Below are 22,763 nucleotides of genomic sequence, written 5' to 3'. Positions count from 1 at the left end.
TACAGTAACATATATAACACGAGATCACTACATACATACAGCACACTTCTGCTCCTGCTATACACCACTCATCCTACTCATGCTGGGGCCAGTGACTCTTGCCATTTCAGTGCAGTTGTTTTATTTAATTTTGTTTGCAGCGATAGTGCAGATGATGAATTTAGTTTAACAGGTTCAGCTGCTCATAGTTGATATCATGAACAGAATATTGTGTTTGCTTTCTTTGCGAAATATATGAATGTTCCCGTGGATGCACTCAGTGCAGTTGGAGAGACCAATCGGACTCAATTTGTAAGACCCATTAGATACAATGGGTTTGACAAATTGGGCTATGCAGTTGGCAAATATTCGTCTAACAGTTTTCATTTGGAACATGAAATTATTAGTACTATAGTTAGTACAAATGGTGCTCTATGAGTGCACAAGTGGTATACCCAATTGGCCTGTCCAACTGGAACCAATTGGAATGCTAGAATTCCAAATGGAACCAACTGAAGTCACTTCCAAATGGCCTTTCCAATGGGTTCCAGATGGAATGGGAGTTCCAGTTGGAACCCAATGGAGAGTCCAATTGGACTGCCCATTCGGAAAGAAACTTCCAACAGGAACCCAGTGAGTCCGATTGGTACCCATTGAGATTCCAATAGGTTCCAATTGTTTTTTTTTTTGTTTTGCTGGGATACGCGACGGCTTCAACCTGACGCAGTATTGCTATCGAAATACTGTATGCATGCTGCTAGGCCTTCACTCACAGGACGGCGGCCGCTCAAAGCCGTGTCTCGTTTGAACGCGCGTTTCGACGGATAAAGAGAGAGAATACTATCTACACCGACATGAACCTCGGGGCAGGGACTCAGCCAGGGGGAGGGTCTCCTTGCCGGCTCTCCTGCGCCGTGGCCACAGAGACGGTCTTGGAGTAAGTCTCCTCCGCCAGACGTAGGACGATCTTTTGTTCATCCGCATTTGGGCTGCGGATGTAGGACTCCCAGGTAATTTGATCAAGGGGATCAGTTTCTTTAGCTCCCGGAGAATCGGGGCATTGCCAGATTAGATCATTTTGACTCAGAGGCACGTTGCAGAGATTGCAAGCCTCTTGTTCACCTGTCAACCTTGCTGATAATGCACGGGCCTGCTACTGGCTCTGTAGCTGAGCAAGCTCCACTACCTCGTGCGGACAGAAGAGAAAATAGAGAAGCAAAAAAGAAAAAGGAGAGAAATGCGCGCGCCGGAACAACTGCCGTTGTCACCAGCGAAGCAGTGGCGGGTGAAATGACGGCCTACAACAGATAAAATTCGGTGGCAGGCTGGCCCCCGCCGCAAGCGGCGGTGACCTACCTGTCCCAGCCCCATCAGGGCCAGGATCATCCACCCTTCACCATCTCTCCGCCCCCCTCCCGCACATAGAATGAGAGATCTTGAAGTTGTAGCTTACTCCTTCTCCATAAATAAAAAAAAGAAAAAAAGGAAGCAGGACACGCAGAAGGTGCGCAAAAGCATGCGCGGAAGTGACGTAATTTTACGGCACTTTTGTTTTGTACTTTTGTGTCACGTGATTGTGCGGCCTGCGAAAATGCCGCAGGTACGATATCAATATTCTATCCTTCTGACTGAATCTGGCAAGTACCTGAGACATATGTGGCTCGAACGCACGTGGCCGACAAATTGCCATTTCTGTGTTTGAGCTCTAAGGATTCAACGATTTATTTAGAATTCTATGGGAAGATTGCGTACGCGGCGGTTACTACAACCTGGAGCCACAATAAGTAAACGAAAATGCAGCAGAATAGGATAAAAGATAAACTACGAAAGAGCTTTGGAATAAAGCACTGAAAAAAAAGAAAAAAAGAAATGAAGGAACAGCCGTCAAAACAAGGTCAAGAGCCCTTCCCGCCTTCCCATGCACCACCGCGCCGTCGCGCGTTGCATTGCACATTTTATGATTGCAAATGTGTGTGTGGTGCTACGGCTGCTACGGCGTTTTCAGATTTGCTATACGTTTCACATTTAACCTCGTTGGGTTCGTTGGGGAATGAACCCAGTTATGAATGAGGCAGTATAGTGTTTCTTCTCTCTTCGAAGGATACGCATCGTGCTGTTCAGCTTCGGTTTAGGTAAGCTTGCCGTACTGCGCACGACGGAGAAAATGGAGAATGGAGTATGTTTAAGCCTAATATCTCTCTTTCCTTTCCAAGGTTCACGTCTAGATTAAACCTTTCGCTGCTATTTCTTCGCGTTTTGGTGTGAGCGAATAAAAATTTCTGTATGGTGTTTCTAGTGATTTAAATTGAGTGTAATAGATTTTCATAACGCTCTTTCTGTTTGGAAAGCTGGACAAGGTGTGCCGCTATGGAGCTAACACCTATTTGTGTTCGCTCGTGTTTGACGGAAACTGAGTGTTATGTTGATCATTTTAGGAATTTTAATGCTCATTCCTTGTTGAAACACTTGTGTGTGCATGCATTTTTTTGTCCGTAGCTATTCGAAGGATGCTTCGTTTCCTGCAATGTTATTTTGACCTGTTTCAGATTCAGCGCATATTTCGAGTATGATTTTAGGCAAATGCAATGCAAGTGGGTGTGCCTTGTTTGACTACCAAAGGCAAAGAAAAATGGAATGGCCACTTAGTGATGGCTTAGATGTTACATGACTGAACGAGTGGTGGTAGGCGCACCACGCTGTGTGGTGCATTGATGTTCTTTGTTGGTCTTTTAAGTGGAAAATAGATCACAGGTACGTTGACGCCTTTATTTTCAGTCCAAATTGTGTTTTGCGCTTCTTGGGTGTTTGCGTTTGTTTGACAACGCGCGCCATCTCCCTTCTGTTTTCTCTGGAGACGGTGCCCATAGGTAATGGAAAATTGTTAATTTTAGTTTGCTTTCATCTACTTACCATTTGCTCAAGAAATGGATGAAGTTAACACGCTGTGCGCTGTATTCAAAAGAAGGCTGGGTCGATTCTGCCTTCAACTGGCAAGATTACCTGTTGAAAATATTCTCTGCACTGTCCTTAGATTGATCATTTAGGGCGATGGACATGATTTCATTTCCTTTGCCTCGGTTCTCCCGACACTTATATAAAAAATGATTGTTTAGTTTAATGCCTTTTTTCTTTTGTAATTTGTTTCAAACATTTTAATGCAATGGCTTTAGAGGCCCCTTTTGAAGATTGAAGGCATCATTGGTCAGGTAAATCCCAGGGGCGGAAGTGACACTGCCAGGCTGGAAGTGACAGCTATACATTTTAATCTATCTTAATTTAGGCACTCTACCTCACCTCTAAACACATTTGGAAAAACCACAGACCACCAGCTACAGTAAGTTACAACTCAAGAACGCTGTGGCAAATTCCCCTCTAAAGGTCTATTCACACTTGCGACTAGATGAGGTCGCGCAACTACCAGTCGCGCGACCAGAGAAGAGGAGCTCGCCACTACCGTGTTCACACTTGCGACTGTCGCCTTCTCGAAAAACGAGTTGGGAGTAGGAGAGCTGCAGGGCGATGACAGCGAACGTCGGTAGCAGCCTCTTGCCAGACACTTCAGCTTTTTCAGGCAAGAACGCCGACGACGAATAGACGCTGTCAATATAAAATGTTGCGCCTGCGTGAAAAACCCATTTCTCAAAAGTTCATAGTACTTACCGGATAGTCCGAATATCTTTCAAATCTCCTCCCAGGCCATATCCTTCTCCCTGCCTTTGAATTCCGGGTGCAGTTTGTTGAAAAGGTAGGGGTATTCTTTAATTGCATTGAGAAGGTGCTCGATCGAGTACTCAGGGACCCCGCTGATTGGCTAAATGGTTTGCGACTAGAAATTCGAGCAGTGCTCGATCGGCCCTCGGTAGTCGCTTTTCGACCGATGCGGCCATTTGCGACTGTCGCTTTTCGAACAAAACGGTCGCGCGACCGCTGCTAGTCGCAAGTGTGAACAGGCCTTAAGAAGTTCCTCCAGCAGTGACTTCTGGTCTGAATGCTGCCTGCCCTAGGGAGGTTGATCAATGTACATGACTCCTTAGGCCAGGCAGTTTTTTTTTCCTATTTCTTCTCAGGACCGATGCAGCGCCCTTTGTCACCAGTACTGTCATGACAGGGGCAAAATACTTATGCGCCTCAGTTGGGTGGTTCCCCTCTGCCATTGGTAGGGGTACTTCATTTGAGGGATATTTGCCTCGGCATTCCTGCCTTTGAATTCCGGGTGCAGTTTGTTCAAAAGGTAGGGGTATTCTTTAATTGCATTGAGAAGGTGCTCGATCGAGTACTCAGGGACCCCGCTGATTGGCTAAATGGTTTGCGACTAGTAGTCGCGCGACTAGAAATTCGAGCAGTGCCCGATCGGCCCTCGGTAGTCGCTTTTCGACCGATGCGGCCATTTGCGACTGTCGCTTTTCGAACAAAACGGTCGCGCGACCGCTGCTAGTCGCAAGTGTGAACAGGCCTTAAGAAGTTCCTCCAGCAGTGACTTCTGGTCTGAATGCTGCCTGCCCTAGGGAGGTTGATCAATGTACATGACTCCTTAGGCCAGGCAGTTTTTTTTTCCTATTTCTTCTCAGGACCGATGCAGCGCCCTTTGTCACCAGTACTGTCATGACAGGGGCAAAATACTTATGCGCCTCAGTTGGGTGGTTCCCCTCTGCCATTGGTAGGGGTACTTCATTTGAGGGATATTTGCCTCGGCATTTTTGAGTTTTATCTTACTATAGATAGCCGTCTGTGTGTAAACTGATATTTTGGAGTTGGCAAGCATACCATGGAACCGCTAACCTATAGGAGGTATGCACTGAGGCCCTACTACCAGATAACGCGAGCATAGTCTCGCCTCGTCTGTCATGTCGAAGGTCGCCGGTGGCATCGGCTCGCACTGTGTCAGGTTCGATGTCAGGTGCCGGCCGTATATTGGAAGTGATCCCTAACGTTCTTCCATCAAGCTGTTAAATACAGCCACATAACTTTTCTTTGTGGAGCCCTTTATGCACATGAAGTCTGCAGCGATGTTTTAATGCTCCGGGACATAACACTACCTGTTCGGTGGTGTAACTAGGCATTCATCCGTGCAGCAGCTCGACAGCAAATGTGGCCGGCTGCCCATTGCGCGCAAAACGACTTGCAGCTCGTTAAACCCTTTGTTAGTTGTCACTGAGGCAGAACACAGCTTGAAGAGACAGCAAGCGCATTAAATGCCCCAATTCCAAAGCTGGTATGGCTGCGAATTAAAGGCACATTTCTAGTGGCGGTTGCCGGCAAACTGACGATGGAAGCTTGCACAGGCGCTGTTCCAGCAGTAAAGCGAATCAATGCAGTTGCTTAATTCAGGTGAGAGAAGGTCGAGCAAAAAGAAAAAAATACTGTGACGTGCTCGCAGCATAATTGGCACACACAGAGAGCATGTTTTACAAATTTAGTATCGCCAGCGCAGCTCTGCTTGAAATGCACATAACCCATGGAACCTAGGTTCGCAACAACGCGATGTGCAGCGATAACGCTTGATACAGTTGTAACATATCACTTGCAAGTTGGAAGAGGTGACAGCGTTAGCTAAGCGGACACGTCGCAATTTGCTCATCTCTAAAAACGGCACGCCGGTCAACACCCTCGCGCACGTGTGGCTCTTGGCCTTGTTCGCTTGCCCAAAATTAACTTTCATGGCTTAGTACGTTTTCTTCACCTGTCGCAAAACTTAAGAACGCGCTTCACAAGGCAGGCACCGATGTCTGGGAATTCAATGCGAAGCAGTGGTCTTGTAGTACGCAGTGCACCTCGGCGAAGTTACCGCGCTCGTACGAGCCGATGTTTTCACAAAGTCAAACATTTTGTCGACACAGACGTCGTTTTTGTTGTTCCACGAAGTGTATCCACTCGCTCGCATGGTTTTCGCTGGCGCACTTAAATTCCGTCTAGACACAAAAGGCGTACCCCACGGATCACGAGTTGAATACTACATGCGGCTCGGTGCGGCGCCTGCACGCACGACCGCGCATATGGCGAATATTGCACCGGCCGCTAGCGCCCCTAGCGGATGACGTCACGTGCATACCACCTATACATAAAGGCATTAACAACACAGCTGCGTGCTGGCTTTGCATTTTTTTTTTTTTAGAATGCAGCTCTGCGCTTGTGTGTATGCTTTGCCTGTAATTTCCTTTTATGCCACTCATTATCAGCATGAGCATGTAAATAAAAGCTGTTGAGAACGCTCCTGATCACCTCTATGCATTGTAGTTCTGTGAAGTAGTATAATGAACTCAGTTTTGTTTTAGCGGCGGTACAGTGCCTAAAATATTCTGGCTACTTGCAGTGTGCCGGCAGTTCCTTGTAGGAAGGAGTGGCTTCATTTGCTGTGATTGTCGCTGATCGCCGATTAAGGGCGCTGTGCACAGTGAGTGTGCTAAAACACCATCATTGTAAATCAGTACATACTACATGGTATCAAGGGGTTTCTACTTTTTATCATTCATTTTTATAAGTTATTTTTTCCAGAATATTATGATCCCTCGCCACTAACTACTGAGGGTAGTATCTGTACTAGCAGATGATCTCTTGTAGCAGTTGATATCGCTCACAGCAGTTGACGTTGCCGTATGCATGAGCACATAATTTCATTGGTGCATGCCATGCTTGGTGCATTTATATTGTTACAGTGATTACTCATCCGAGTGTCACATCTCAAGAATGTCCAGGTAAAGCAGCCTTGCAAACAACGGGCATGCTTTGTATCGGTGTGCATGAACGGATATCACAGAAGCAGTGAAATCACATCTTTGTTAGTGGCATCAGTGGACCCTGTACAATTTGTCGACTATGCAGAAGACTCCAAGTGGGCATATAGAAGACGCTGACATGCCAAAGAAGGGTCTCTCTATTCGGTTCGGAGTGCTTCCGCTAACTGGCTAGCAGGCGTGCATGCTCCTAAAGCCACCTGTAAACACTTTCTGTACACTCCCAGTCTGCAGTGCCCCTCTGAAAGTCATTGCTCTCGGTGCCACCTAGGCTTCCTTGATTGGCACATTAGCCAGTATATTCTAGGCACTGTAGTGGTGGGGAGCACATTGCTGCAGTTTTGAATTGTGAGCCAAATAACGAAGGTTGTGCTAGTGCATTGTTGCAAGTATAGCTTTGGGCCACCCAAGAGCAGAAACCCATTATACATTCATGGCACATGCCGGGACAATTTATTTCTTTTTAATAGATCCTACCAGAGTAAAACTCGTGAAGTTGAACCTGGTCGGGTTATAAAATTAGTAGCTTGGTTTATGAATACTTTCTCTTTCTGGCAATATTTTTGCTTGGTTTCAGTGAGGATTTCATCTGCAATTCATTCATTGGTGGCAGTCAGTGTTCAGTCATACATGACCAGATTAAATTCATTTTTCACCAAGGCTGTTTCTTGGGCTATTTTGGCTCTCTCCTGTCTGTCTTATTTTTTTTTGTGTGTGTGTGTGCTTCAGGCTTTGCCAAAATGATTGTTTTTCGCATTCGTTTTTATTGAGGCTCTAATCGCAAGGAGCATGGGAATAGATGTGGTTGTGGTGTGCTCCCATTTAGACTGTTCAAAATCCACTGAAGATTGGGGAGGCATGGTAAAGTATTGCGAACACATGACCCATCCAGCTGTTTGTTTTTGGAAATTGCACATTTGGTAACCCTAGACTACAGAAGGGGCATTTATTTAGGTGCTTCAAAGTGGTTCCATGCAGCTGACCAGATTGTAACCCTATTGGATGGACCCCATTCCTTGTAAATGGCTTGTTTTGGCAAGCTGTGCATAGTATAACACTGTTTTGTGGTCACCTGACAGTCTGCAGAGCAAAACTGCAATTTTAGCTTTTATGTGGATTCAGCATTATGGGGAACCAAATGCAGGTTTTGGAAATATATGTGTAGTCTGATACAACTGAAGAAAATGGTGGTTTTGCCCCACAAAGGCCCCTTCTGTAGCCAATGCTGTCAAGCCTGCCATGGTGGTGCAGTGGTTAGGGTGCTCGACTACTGTACCCAAAGGATGCGGGACGAATCGCGGCCGCGGCGGCCACTTTTCGATATTTTCGATAGAGATGAAAAGCAAGACGCCCATGTGCTGTGCGATGTCGCTGCACGTTAACGAATCCCAGGTGGCCTAAATTTCCGGAGTCCTTCACTGTGGTATCTCTCATAGCCCGAGTTGCTTTGGGACCAAGACAATGCATTGTGGGGCAGACTTCTGAAAGGAGGTCCACTATGCCTTAAATGGATTAACCACAGTCACGAGGATTGGTTGACACCATCGGCTGAAGGGCTTTCTTTGAGGGGCATCTGTTGCATTTATCTTAAGTTTTATCTGGCTGTAGCCCTGTCTGTTCGTATTTTGTTTTCAGTATTGATGTCTATTTTATTTGCAGCGCTGAGAGATCTATGTTTGGATCGAGGAGAGTATGGTCATCATATCTGACGAATATTCAAGAAAGCTTGCCAATGCTTGCCGTTGACTGATAATCAGTAGGGGGGGGGGGAAGCAGCATGTTTCATTTTTACATGTTCCATGTTCTCGTTTTTTTAAAACAGGGACTGAGAAACAAGCCCTCAGACCACGAACCTTGTCAGGTGCGTAGCCTATTTTGTCTGAATGTACTTTTAAGACAGATTGCAAACCGGGAATCTGCCTAGGAACGATAATTTTAAAGGCATGTTTATTATTTTTTTGATATTGTTTCAGTTTCTAGACTCTTTAACGTACTGCTGTGTGTGCTGAAAGGTTGGTTAAAAAAAATAAATGGGAATTAAATGTTGCTATTAGAGAGTTTTCTGAAGTTCTACAAACTTGCCACGTCGCGACTGTTATGTGATACGTAATGAAAGTGATGTTAATGGCTAGAAGCATTGTGTCAGTGTGCAAGTGGCTTTTGTGCGGAGCACGTCAGGCACAGCTGGCATTTGGTGACCTTTATTGTAAGAGGGCATGTAAACGAAGAAAAGAAGGCAATGGAATAGCAGCTTTTGAGTCTCTCGCTTTGTGGAATACGTGTCTGATTTCTTGGCATCTTTAAGTGAAGCTTTAGTACGGCCAAGGTTTTGCTTCTGGATTTGATTTAAATGTCCTTACCTCTTGAAGCAGCACCCCTTGGTGTTTGCTAGCAAACGCTCGTGTCAAGAAGCCATTTCATTTCTGCATTTGTGGTACAAAGCCAGTGGCCTTCTCATGTTGGGGGCAATGGATTTGGACTTTCCTCATGTCCCTGAGGTATTGCTGTTATCTATGGAATTTAGTTATTTCTTTTTTGTTGACCGCATAGCCTTGCTTGCTAGTTTTGCCTTTTGGGAGTGCACTTGTAGCCAGCTGCTGACGTGGATAGAAGCGTTCATCATGTTTCTTGTGGAGCCTGACTGCAGTGGTGCATACATGGCACTGTGGTAATTTCACTAACTGCAATGGCTGCAGCTTTTCTTAATGGGAAATGGCTGCTTTTTTTAAGTTACCTTATTACTATATTTTTATTATACAGCATGCCTCAGAAGTAGAAACAATTTTTTTTTTTGGCAAGATAACTGCTGAGCTTCACTTCTTATTGATACTTTATTTGTTCCATAATTTGGTGGTAGCATTTTGAAGCACACAATTTGTAAGAATTATCTTTTTCTACTTTCTTTTCACCAATTATTTTCATGGCTGGACTTCTTTAAGATTTTGTGTGCTGATCTCATTTTGTAAATTGTGCCAGCTTACTAAATAACTTTTCCATTTCAGAAGCAATGATTGTTCATGAGAAAAATGAAGTCTGCTTACAGAGAGAAGCGAAATTGCCAGCAAATATCTTCAGTTGCTGAGCACTTTTTATCTTGCATTCTGATGGCTTATACAATACAATATAATGTACACTGGCCTATTTTACTGCAGTTATTGAATGTGACATGGTGTGGCTGTAAATGTGTTCTTTACTAAATAGAAAGTCTTGTAACTGAGCTTTACTTTTATAAAATAAAATTAAACCCTACTCTTTTTTGTTTACTATGAATGCTGAGGAGGGCCTTACTGCAGCACTGGCTGTTAGCATAATTGGTTAGGCCTGCATACAGGCATAAAATTAAGAAATGAGGTCTTATTTTCTACACAATGTGATATGTATTGAGCGGATAATCGATAGCTTAATGCAAAGAATCTGTCTGCTTAGTCTACAGGCATGGCTTTGTGGGTTTCAATAATTTTGGACATTAGAGGGTGCATCAAGGTGATGCTAGTGTGAGAGCACAGTTGAGGACTGCATTGGCCATGCATGAAGCTAGGAACTTGGCTCGGCTGCAGCCTTGACACTGTTGTTGGCAGGTAGCACAGGTTCGGTTGTGCACTTTCATAGCTGGAGCTTGGTGTGTCTCGTGAACAGCAGGATCCCAGCAGTGAGGACGAGTCTGAGGTCAGGATGGAGCCTCAGCTGTTGAAGCAGCCGCTGCTCAACTACGGCCAGGAGCTGCTGACTGCCCTCAAGGAGGAGCAGGGCATCGAGCGTGTGGGCTTTGCCCTGCAGGGCATCAGCCGTGCTGACCTGCAGGCCAGTAAACAGCGGGATTCCAAGGACCCCTTGTGAGCCTAATGCTTTCTCTCTTGCTGGTTGCCAGCTGCACGCTCATAACGAACTGGATCATGGAGTATAGCTTGAAAAGAAGTTGGAGTAGATTTGAAATAAGAGTTATTGCTTGCATCCAGCCAAGCATTTTGTGGATGCTGAACAAAACAATGTTATTTCTGTGTAGAAGTTACCATGCAGGACACAGAATTAAAGCATGGCGGAACTAATGGGCAGTGCAGCTTTTCGAACAGGTAGGCTAGCCCTAAAGATACTGCCTTCGAGTCACCTTGTGCCTTGCAACAGTTCGAAGGGTTTTGTAATCACCAATATTACATTCCAAGCAAGTGTTTTTTGGTCATGCTTTAGCACCTATTCGCTAAAAGTGTAAGGATCTGGCAGTCATCGACACATAACCTTGTGTTCTGCACACTTGTGATGGTGCATTGCACCAACTCTGGTTTTGCCCCTCAGCATGCCTCAAAGCTCGCTGAATTGCACATTTTGCTCCAGGACATCACTGAATGCAACCTGCAAGGCAGTGCACACCTCAAGAGGAATGGTATACGATCTGCATGCTGGTATTTGTTGATCGAGGGTATTAAAAAATAAAAAGTTAAAAAACTGATTGAGTGGGTGGTTTAGTGGCGAGTGTGGCAAGAAAGTATCTTGAGGAGTGTAGCCTAAAAAAGAACACACCCTGAGGAGCAACGAAAAAATAGCTTGTGCTGTTAACGCATTGTTACAATGAAAAAGAAAATTGCCATATTTTTTGGTGTATAAGACTCGTTTTCTTTTACAAAATTTTCAGTAGGAAGTCCTATACAATAGTGCGTATTATGTGCTTTTTTTTTTAAGCAATGTTATAGGCGAACTTTATCATGAAACTGTAACGGTAGCGACACCTGCGATTACAATATTTACACTCGTTATAGTGCTCTAGAATTGTGCAGCTGTCTCACTGACAGAATGCCAAAAGGTGGCAATGTACATGCTCCTCGCCCTTCCCACGCTGCTAAGGCAAGCCAGATTGAGCCGATTGTCTTTCCCAGTTATGAATAACAACATTGTTTGGTGGCTATTGCATGTGTATTTTCTCCTTCCTGCGTGTGCTTTGCTGCGTACATCGGAGCACCCGCGTGCAGCGGCGATCAGCACAGTGATTATGAGAGTAAAGAGGGTGCCCGAGCGCTGTCGCGAGAAATCTGCATCCGCATACAGAGATGAAGCCTTTCAAGGCTTTGAGCATTAATAGTGTTTCTGCTGTCACTGAGCGAGAGTTTTTTAGTGCATAAGTGTTGCCTGTTTCTTTTTTTTTTTTTTTTTCTATCATTCGTACGCGCACGTAACAAATTTTCTTTCAGACACATTGCACGCAATGGTCGAGCAAGCATATATAGTAGAGTCTTATTGCCCTAACCTGGATAAATTGAGGTGCGTCTTATACAAGGGTGCGTCTTGTATACCATTTTTTTTTTCTTTAAAAGCCTCTAAATATGAGGGGTGCGTCTAATAAATCGGAAAATACGGTGATTAAAATTTGACTCTAACCAATGTCTGCCGCGTTCAGAAACGTCGCATCAACCCATCCTGCAATGGGAGCAATGAAAATAGCATCTTTTAATTGTGCTCTTGCCGCGTTACCGCGAATATTCTCTTATTTTTTTCACATATGCAGATTAAAAGATGGTGCTGGGGATGTCTGGTGGTTTAAGGCTCATATTTTGGCGAGGCTCCACTGTGTCTCTGTCACTCCCTAGCAGTTTCATTTGTCTCGCAACCAAGTCGTGGCTTCATGCTGTGATGAATTTGAGGTCTAACTGGGTGTGCATCCCAAAGGCGCAAGCTCTCGAGAGCATTCTGCATGCCAGGGTTCAGAGCAGACTTTTCAAGCAGCTTTGTTAACTATGGTTTTATTTTTAAAGCTGAAATGGGACCCTTTTTTAATAAGCGAAATGTGCACTACAGTTTACACACAAATGTCATGCGAGTGTGGAGCACACGAAATGCTGCATCGTAAAGTGATTTAGAAATACCGCTGTTTTATGGAAGCTGTGAATGAAGAATCTGTTGTATGCTTCAGTGGCAACTCTGCCATTTTATGAAGAAATTGCCAGTGCTAAAGTGCATAGGCAAGAATTTTATAAGAGCGATCTGTTACTGTTTACAGGCTTCAGGATCCAGCCAAGAGGTCAAAGTTCATCCGCTTTCTGGCACACAAGGCGGACATGCTGTACAAGACCTGGGATTCTGTGCCTGTTTGTGCCACCACAGATGGCGAGAATGAAGGTACGAGCTGCTGTTCAATCTATTTGAGCTTGTGAATGGCCTAGAGGTGACATGCCTTATGGTGCAGATGGTGTGAGCATTTACACGCTTTTTTCCTTCTCCTCCATTCTTTTTTTTTTTTTTTTTTTTTTTTTTTCAGAGCTTTGTGCCGTCATGCCTCCTCTGGAGAGCTTCATGAGTGTGCCTGCCAGCGAACGGAAGAAGCATTTTTTTGAGGTACCAGTCCATGGTTGAATCTATACAGAAGACCCCAAGGATGACGCTTGATGCTGGAGTGCTTCATGTTCATGCACCTATATATTTATGCTGTGCATGCGCACTGATGGTGGAAGTGGGAGCTAAGTTTGCGGGGTACCTCTCTTTAAAATTTGGCTCAAGATCGGCAAAGAGAAGTTATGCCAGAGTTGGAGTTTTGAGTATTTATACGGCTTCTGTGACATAATGTGTATGAGTGTGACGTGAAACAGATGTTGGAGTTACTGTTCAAACACAGCAAAGAGCCATCCTGTGTGGTTGTTTACCACCTGCACAAAGAGTACAAAGGGTAATTTGGGGGTTGAAAAAGTGAAAAGTTTTCAACCACATATATGATTCTAATAAGAGCCCCATGAAAGCAATTATTTGCGCTGCATTTCACTCTCTACTCGGGTGCTCGATGGGCAGCTATAAAGCACGTGTGTCCAATGCCACCCTGCACCAGGTGTTGAAAAGTGGCATGCATCTCCATGTGCTTGGGGTGGCACAACATGGTGGTGCCAGTATTGTAAAGTGTTGTGCCACATCCTGTACGTGTGCGGATAGCAGCGTAGGCGCCATTATTTAGCATGCATTGATGTGGGTTTGTGACTATGCGTGTATGGGCAGCCATGTGGCATGTGTGCCCAGAAAATATTGTTATGGTCGGAACTTGGCAATTGTCGTTATTGGGTGTGCTGTCTGCCGACAGGCCCTTGTCAGACGTCTTTTCATAAAAACCTCTTTGGTACAGTAAAAGCCTTTTAATTCCACCTCCATCATTTTGGAAATTAAAATAATTTGGTCAGACACTCGTTAATTTGGACATGGGCAAGCTTGCACTGTGTAATTTGGATGGAGGGCCATGTTGAAACACTGCCCTTGAAGCCACCTATTGAGGCCTCTCCAAACCTGAATTGCATAACACAATGGGGCTCATGCATCAAGGGTGTGTGCACTTTGGTGCAGAACGACCATTGGAAGTTCCCATTGGCAAAATATAGCCCACCAGCAGCATAGTATCAATATTGTTTCTGTTAAATTCACGTCATCTCGCTGCTGCCTTTGGTAGCACAGCGACCAGTCACCATCATTTGGACACTGCTTTGCACATCACTGGTGATTTAGCTGTTTTTGTGATGGCATCATGCTGTTCTAAGGCTGTTTGAGTATGCTGAATTGTCGCCATTTGTGAAGACGCTGCACTGCTACTTGTAAAGCTGTTAAAAGGGCCATAGGGGTGTTACGAATTTGGGGCATATCTTAGACATTCCTGACAGTGTGAAAAGCAAAGTACTTGACGAAGCCATGAAAAATTGTCGCTGTCGCTTAGGTTTCTTCACATATGTATAGAACAGCCATATTTAAGGTCTTCATTAGAATAAATGATGCAAATGGTTTTAGGCCGTTTCATAATTTAAACACTCGGATAATTCGAACATATTTCCTTGGCCCTTAAACAGAATTAACAAGATCTTGCTGTACTGCTGAATGTGTTCTGTATTCCCCATTTCTAAGTGTCACTGACAAGCTTCTTGATGGCTCAAGCTTCTACGATATAAACACAATGCGTGGCTGGAGAGGTCTGCTTCAGACCTCTGGTGGCAGTAACTGCAAGCTCTACCTACCTTATTCGGTCTTTGTAGCAGCGCATGATACAGTACCGATGCGTGTGGCTGCTGTAGTTATTTTAAGACCACAGAGGACAGTTCTTAAGCTCCTAACATAGTGTGAGGGATGACCACCCTGTTTATGGTTCTGTGTGTTTCTGAAGGTATGGTGATGTTTCTTCGCAACTGAAACTATTGAAAGGGGCGACCCACCTTTTTTTGCAGAAAGCCTGATGCCGATAGCGCCTAATATTACCATGACCAGAACTGGGAATTTGGCTGAAGATAGTTTTGACCCACTTACAATACAAGGTAGAAATTCGACATGCTTATTTCTGCCTTGTATTGTAAGTATATCTCCAGCAAAAACTAGCTAGGATGTTTTTTGTTGCGGTTAAGAGCAAGCAATCAGCAGCATCCCCATGTTGCTGCTAGCCAGTTGAATCTATGCAAGCATATAAATAGCTTATTTTCTGTTGGATTTGCTAGTTCTTGAAAAAACATACCAAACAATGGGGAGGAAAAAAGAAATAAAAAAAAACTGACCTCGAGGATAGCAGACTCCTAGTCATGTAGTTCATTAACACTTCTTTTTGGACGAGTTGGTTCATTTTGACTATAGGAAAATTTGAAACAGCGCTAACACACAACCACAGAGGTAGATGAACGACGCTTGTGTCTCGTCATTAGTCTATCTTTGTGGTTGTGTGTGTTAGCGCTGTTTCAAATTTTCCTATAGTCGCGTGGTATGGCCAAGAAACAAAAGTGTGGTATGGCTAGGAAAACAAAACTTGTAAAATAGAAAGGCGATAGGGATTGATTTCATTTATAAACGGTGTTAAATGTGGCTTTAAAGTTAGTATTTTGTAACTGGTCAGGAGAGACCCTTGTAGTAAATTGTAGTAAATTTGGATGTATATAGTAAAATGAAACTATGGTCTGATTTCATCCTCTGTACATTATTTAGTAGTTTTTTCTTAGTAAAGACGTAATAAGCAGCTGAATTAAAGACCACTTGACCATGGCAACATACTTTCCGTGGAATGATGACATTGTGGTCAGTTTGTAAATGGCTTGGCCGCTAGCCTCACAACAGGCAAGGAAAAGCCAACTTATTGAAAGCTTTAGGGCTGTGAAACTAAGCATGTGGCATGCATGAAGGAAAATACCTACACTGGCTGTAAACAAAGGCTCTGGGCTGCTGTAAAAAAAAAAAATGCAGTGAGGAGCAGGGAAGGGAAGAAAAAGGGCAGTGCTTGCTGTATTCACATGAAATGTTATTTTCTTATGGAGTCGGAACTTCCTTTTCCCTTCGTATATTCGTGCAAAAATGCCGCAACTTTATAAAACGTGATAATTGAAAATAGTACACAGTGGAAGGATTAGACCAGAATAGAAAGAGTTTCTAAGCACTTTTTTCTAAACTAACAGTTTTTTGTTGACGAATCGGTTAACAGACAGCATTTTCATGGTGCTCTACTGATCATGATTTATGACTTAAATTAATTATAATGACAGCTTCATTTCTGTAGAGACTGAATACAGATACTCGTGTACCAAGGATCTGGAACATAAGCACTACTGCATAGTGCGTTATCGTATTTGTTTCCTGTATAAGGGGCACCATTTAACATAGACTGTATAGACTCTTCCCCCGTTGGCCATCAGTATTTTTGTCCAGATTTTTCGTGGCTTGGGAAAATTAGCTGCACATTCAACTCGTTTTGGGGAGTTTGCAGTGCTGTGTGAGAACTGCTTGTTTTTAGTTGCATAGTGCCTGTTTTGGAACACACTGTCTCACAGTTGGCACTGACTTTGTGTTTGAAATTGTGCAACTGATGTGCGCCATTCTTTTACAGCTCTAAAGCAAAAGTCCATGCTATGATATGCCATATATGACAATATGTGCTGTGCATAAAATTCACCATCTCTGGTGATTTCTTGGGCATGAACAGATGTCTCAAAAATGTAAGATCTTGTATGTCGTCACCAGCAGCTAAAGGTTAGGACTGTGCCTTTTCCCTTAACTTGGATGTAAGGAAATAAGTGTGCACGCCTTATACATAATGTATCCGTAGTGTATTACGGAGCCAGGACCTGTGATTTTCATGCACCATTGGCAAATGTGAACATAGCATCTCTAGGGAAGCATTATTAAATGGTAGGGCGTGGTAGTCGTAAGCACTTCTATACAAATTTAATATGTTGCGTGAGCAGCAGCTTAGAGCGAGCGAGGCTTGCATTAGGTTTCCATTTAAGTAAACTGTTGAGCCAAATTCTCAGATGTGACGAGCGAGGGGATAGAACTTGAATGGTTTATTTTTAGAAGTGGCATGGAACAAGACCCCCTGAATACAAACCACTTTGCCTCAAAGTTAATTGTTACAGTGGGTGAGCGATAGTAACCTTGTTCAGTCAGTAGGCAGATGAGAAGGGGGCTTCTTTGTGTCAGGGCACCAGTAAACAAGAACTTGCAGACATTTTCACCTGGCCAGGAGAAATCTGATATATTTAGGTATAAACGCTGCATTTGCAATTTGGGCATCAAGACACGTTACTACACCAGCTTGTGCAGCTACCAGCAGTCACAGCTGTGCTGATGAAGGGGTTGCGTAAGAGGAGGGTAAACGATTTCATCTGGGAGCCTTGCGTCTAAGCTAGCCAGGGGTTGCACCCTTTGAGCATTTATGGCTGAGAGATGGCAAAAATGTAAGCTTAGCAAATTGGTCATTGTGAAGGAAGGGAGAAAAAGACAAAAAAAAAAAAAAAAATCTGACCAATGCTTTGGGGTAATGTGAACTTGCCATTATACAATGGCCAATCTTGTGAATAGTGTAAATAATGCTTTTTTCATGATTTTTGGCTATCTGCTAGAATATGTTATTTTTGTTTGAATACTCTTGGCATTGCTTTTTGAGCACTTCTAATGCAATTTTCATATTGTATCCTAGAGGCACTGCAGTGTGAAGTTGGTTTGGCATCTGTATTGTGCACATGCTAACTGCCATAATCTTAAGCTCCTACAGAATAACTTTCACTTGTCAAATTTTTGTTTCAGTTCACTTGAAATTTGCATACTCTGCCCGAAATTTTAATATAACATGTTATGAAAATGTTGGCATACTGCTTGTGCTTGAATTGATAACATGGAAGTGAAATAATGTAAGCAAGATACTTGAACATCCGAGCCAATTACAGTAATCAAGGACGTAAGTGTTCCAGGCGAATCACACCCTGCGCCAGCGTGCTGTGCCAAAATGAGAGACACGGTTTGCCTTGTTGGTCGTCCTCACTTGCAGTGTCTGAAGAAGGGCGACACTGTGATTGGTCAAGTGAGCGGCAAGCAGGAGAATGGCCTCTTTGTCACCCTGGTCTGCTTGGACGGGGGCCTTCGCCGTGAGATTCATGACCTTTCCATTAAGGTGAGCAGGCCCCGTTCTGTGTTCAGAGTGCTGTAATGTGCATGTTTACTTGGGTTATTTGCCCTTGCATTTCTTAGGGTCAGTCATGTCTGTAGAAGGAAGTACAAACGCAAGTGTATGACTGTGGGTTCGCAAGCTACTCCAGAGCATGTGCAGCGTGCGTTTCCATTGTCTCGAATCAAAACAGATAGGGGCATCTAGATAGTGCTCATCTGTTTAATGGAGAACGGCTGCTTCTTATTAGCCCTTTTATTATTTTGTTTCTTGAGATGGTATTTGAGATAAAACTTCAGTTACCGTATAAACCATCTATAGGTCAAGTGAGACCACGACGAACCACAAGTCAAGTATTTTGATTTCTTTGTTACTCCAGACTTCTTCTAGTCACTGATTTCTAGACCATTATCTGTAAACTTTAGTCATGGTAGGTTAGACCAACTTGTGGAAGTTCAGACGAGTGAAGAGCCCAGGGAAATCTATTAAGTCTTCTATTTTTTGTCATACTTTTCTATCCATTTTTTCTTGTCCCTCAGTCTTTCTGATTTTACTCATTATGTAAAGCCATACTGGATCCCTCTCTCTTTTTAAGTTTCTTGAAGCCAATTTGTCATTGCTATTTGGAGAAGACTTGGTGTGGGAATGTGGTCCTCTTTGGATATGCTAATGTGATTGAGTTATGGGTGTCCTTTCAGGGTATCTTCGTGGATTAGCAAGTTTAATTGCATTACATGAGAGAGTAAAAATAGTTGCTGTTTCAACACACAAAGTCAGTATTTATAATGCACGGGCTCATCAATGAGAGGAGTATGGTACCCCAGCCGTCAACTGTAACCAGGTCAGTTTTCTTGCACATGTTTTAAAATGAACAGTACCACACTTGTCCATTGGGTCAGCTAAGGAACTCCACTGAGCTCCACGTTTTGGAAGTAAGTTCACATGGGAGTTAGACATTACATAGTTGATGCCTGCTTTTCGCTTTCTATGGCAAGAGAAAAAAGGAAAAAGAAAATGCTTGGGGTAGTTAATATTCTTGTGAAGTTTGGCAGATCTTTGAATCTGTTCTGATTGCATTTTCTACTTTCCTTCATGACCTGCCTGAGCAATCCAGTGGAGGTAGGCTTGTTGTGAAAGGAGGCGTTCTGCAGTGTGAATGCCGACTACATGAAACATAAGACAGCCACCTTGCTTTGTTGTACAACATGTTGCTGCAGCCAAAATTTGAATGACTGCTTCCTATATTTTAATTTGTTGCCTGCCACAGGCTCCCCTGTTTTCCTTGTTAGGAAAGTAATGTGCTTACGAACAGGCATTTCTTTAGGAGCTGTGGCCATTGTTATTTGATAAACAACTGCTACCAAAAAGGACTTTCTTGCATGGCTTTCTGGGTGCATTACTTTTACATGTAAAGTGTTGGTGGATCTGCTGTACGCATGAAACTGTGTAACATGTTTTGCTGTCACTATCAAGAGCTGTGAGAGATCATTGGCTATAACTCCCTCCGGCCCTCCATATGAAAACTGACTGATGTGCTGTACGCATGAAACATCGTAACATGTTTTGCTGTCACTGTTATCAAGAGCTGTGAGAGATCATTGGCTATAACTCTTTCTGGCCCTCCATATGAAAACTTACTACTATTCAGTCCTATCTTTACGACATTGCATTCGGCCGTGCATATGGGGAGTGTAAGGAATGAGCAAAGTCTTTCTAATCACTGGTTTTTTCAGGGCATAGAAAACATTGGCATATTGGGAAATAGTAAGAAATTAGGCATTTGCTAGTCGTGATAAAGGATTGCTAGCTTTTGATTAGTGGTTGGGGATGTGCTTTATGGTTTACCTTGTTTTTATGTCGAATATAGTTGGTCTACCGCACTTGCAGGAAAGATCTTTGTAGCAAAAGCTATGCTTCTATTGGCCTGGGACATTATGTTTATGGCTGTATATCTGCTTATGTGCAGGCACATGCTACATAGCACGTGTAGGCTGCTGTAAAATTCGGATCGAATGCACATCCCACAAAGTGCAGTCAGATTTGGGGGCAGGTGTGTTCATTCAAAGGCTTTACCCATTGGGGGCTTCTTCATTTGGGATTTCCTGGGTGCAAAATGCGATTGGAAGGTGCTAGGTGATGTGGTACAGCAGTGGTCGCTTACCTTTAATCACTGCCTTACTTTTGTGTTTGCAGTCTTCCCTCATTAATGATTGTGCTTTTTAATGATTGTGCTTTTCTCATCTAGGAAGGGGAAGACTTTCATCACACATAATCGTCACACCAGGAAAATGGTAGATGTCTCTAATGAGTTTTCAATGCCTGTAAGGACCAGTGTGATATTCCTCTCAGGAGAGAAAGGCAGACCGAAAAAAAAAAAAAATAAAAGGTACCCAGAGTTTGTGCGTTGAAGTGCAGAATGCACATGTGCTGACAGCAGGTGTGAGTATGCCCCACTGCGCTTAACGAACCTGATGATCATTGTCTTCTTTATGCTTGTTGCCAAAAATCTCCAGTGTGTGTCCTCTTGACGCTGTTTCTAGGGCACAGCAAGACTGGCTATGTGAGCGAGCAAACAAAACAAAAACAAAATGCACTTCCTTGGGTCTTGAGTTGGTTAAGAAAATGAAGGACTATGAGAAACTGCTCATTGTCTGGCACCTCCTCGAGGCGACCATGTTGTACACCACGTCTGCAATCAACTTGTCTCTTCTACTGGCTGACCTCCTCCTTCTCCTGCAAGACATGCATCCTAAGAGCTCAGCAAGAAAGCACTGTGTAACACTTGGCGGCCCCCTCCTTTGCCCATGAAATGTGCACCTGAGGGCAGGGACAAGATGCTTGCCGAGGGTGAAGACTCCTGCTTGATTCACATTTCTCTCTCTGATGATGTCTCTGCCATTTGCACTGCCATTGGTTGTACACGTGCTGTTATGCGCGTCCACTAAATGCAGAACTTGTTAACCTTGCTTTCATCGGGATCATCTGTAGAATTAATAGTGCCTATAAAGATTCAATGTCATAAAAGAAAAAAGTGTCTGAAATGTACATGACATAGACTCATTTGTGGCATTTAGCTTACTTTGTAAAAACCTTCTTTAAATCTGCAAGGTTAATAAGAAGCAGAATGTTCTTGCTTGCTTTAACCAAAGTATGTGGAGGACAGTAGTTGTCTACCCGGAGATCTTATGTCATGCCTACTGCTTTTCTTCTCTTAGGCTTTCTGCCCTCTCAATCAGGTGCCCACATTTTCTGCTCACGAGAGCCCCTTTGATGTATTCCAAACCAAAGACTTTGTCAGAGGTTAGTCATGTTTTGAGAATGTTTCTTTTTTTTTTTTCTCCTGTTTAAAAGTGGACTTTTGACTAATGTACCTGTGCCTGACTGTACCTGCAGCTGTAGTGATCAGCTGCTCTTCGGAGTCTGAGCGCATCATCCTCTCTATGAAGCCAGATGCTCTTCCTGCTGACCAACAGCACTTGATGAAACTGGTAAGGCTGTGGGATGTCTCTTGCTGCTGTGCGTAGGCAGTTTTTGTGCACACCATTGAAAATAGCTTGAACTTGTTTTTCATGAAGATGTAGCTCATTTCTTGACCATGAAACTGCAAACTCATGGCCTACAGGTGCTACTTGAAGGTGTTGATTTTGTTCTTCGCATCATTCTCAACACACTCTGGGTACTGATATTTGAGATTGTGGCCCTACTCAATGTGTACATTTAACTTCGCATTGGCACAAACACTGGCAAGGAGGAAATTAAGTTTCTGAGAATTTTCTTACTGTTGGAATTGAACTGTACAGATGAGTAAATATGAATGCGACCGTGTGGAAATAACTAATCGGAAATACCTTTAATATACCTATAAATATCTGTAATAAGCCGACTCTCTCCCCACTTCTGTGTGTGGAGTTATATAACATACCAGCCCACCAAGATGTCGCACATTAGCGTTGTCGTGATTGGAGGGCTGACATGCTTGGCAAACTTGGCAAAGTGCTAAGACTCTGAGCCCATGAATGAAATGATGGCATGCTCAGCCTGCTGTTCTGCCCTGTTGCAGTAGTGCATGTTTGAAAGTCTGGTGTTGAGCAGGTTCACTATATCTCACCATGATTGGTGCTGGCTGTTAGGACAATCATTGAATTGTGTCATGATGACAGCGAGCACCTTTTGTAACGAATAGTGTTAGAAATTGGCAACGTGATTATGTCTGACTGCTTGCTTTTGTTAATGATGGATAGACATATGAAATTTCAGCGATCGCAAGAACCTTATTTTTTCCACTCGTCAACTTTTCTTGAAAGATGCGAGATCATTGAATTAGTGAATATGGTATTTGAATACGGCTGGCAAATAAGAGGCATTAATGCTTTCACATCATACCTTTGAAAGTAAAGCTTAAGTCTTCCCCCAAGTTTTGTAATTTTATTATTGTGGCTCTTGCACGAAGAAAATTTGGGACTGCTACTTCAGAAATGTTTGCTGTGGGGCTGAAGTCTGACAGCATTTTGTTAAATCAAATGCATTGATTTTTATGAACATTGGCTGGGCATTTCAAAATATTTAAAAAAATGCTTACATGTGGGCTGTTCTTGTTTTTGCGTTGTTCAGCTGTATAATGTCTTGCAACTTCATATTTACTGGCTGTGCACAGTTCAAAAGAGTGAATGGTTATTCGACAAATATGT

The 22,763-nt window shown here is 43.4% G+C and overlaps 1 protein-coding gene across 6 annotated transcripts in view; it reads left to right on the top strand.

The window, feature by feature from the left end:
- The first annotated feature begins 1,936 nt into the window (after positions 1–1,936).
- LOC146198164 (uncharacterized) overlaps positions 1,937–22,763 on the top strand; it is a 41,262-nt gene continuing 20,435 nt past the window's right edge. Inside the window, exons 1-9 of one of the 6 annotated variants that reach the window (XM_084593494.1) lie at positions 1,937–2,111; positions 2,526–2,730; positions 8,533–8,571; positions 10,350–10,543; positions 12,697–12,815; positions 12,955–13,031; positions 17,959–18,081; positions 21,291–21,375; positions 21,469–21,563. In XM_084593494.1, coding sequence (XP_084449620.1) covers positions 10,383–10,543; positions 12,697–12,815; positions 12,955–13,031; positions 17,959–18,081; positions 21,291–21,375; positions 21,469–21,563 — 660 coding nt within the window. In that variant the 5' untranslated portion in view covers positions 1,937–2,111; positions 2,526–2,730; positions 8,533–8,571; positions 10,350–10,382. Of the gene's footprint in view, positions 2,112–2,525; positions 2,731–8,532; positions 8,572–8,601; positions 9,209–10,346; positions 10,544–12,696; positions 12,816–12,954; positions 13,032–17,958; positions 18,082–21,290; positions 21,376–21,468; positions 21,564–22,763 lie in introns of those variants that run through there. The other 5 variants (XM_084593493.1, XM_084593491.1, XM_084593490.1 and 2 more) reach the window with 5 other exon arrangements.

The sequence above is a fragment of the Amblyomma maculatum genome, chromosome 2, assembly GCF_055883805.1.
Source record: "Amblyomma maculatum isolate TAMU_Amacu chromosome 2, ASM5588380v1, whole genome shotgun sequence".
NCBI classification, from domain to species: domain Eukaryota; kingdom Metazoa; phylum Arthropoda; class Arachnida; order Ixodida; family Ixodidae; genus Amblyomma; species Amblyomma maculatum.
Note: the sequence above shows the minus strand (reverse complement) of the source record. Positions and strands in the feature narration are given on the sequence as shown.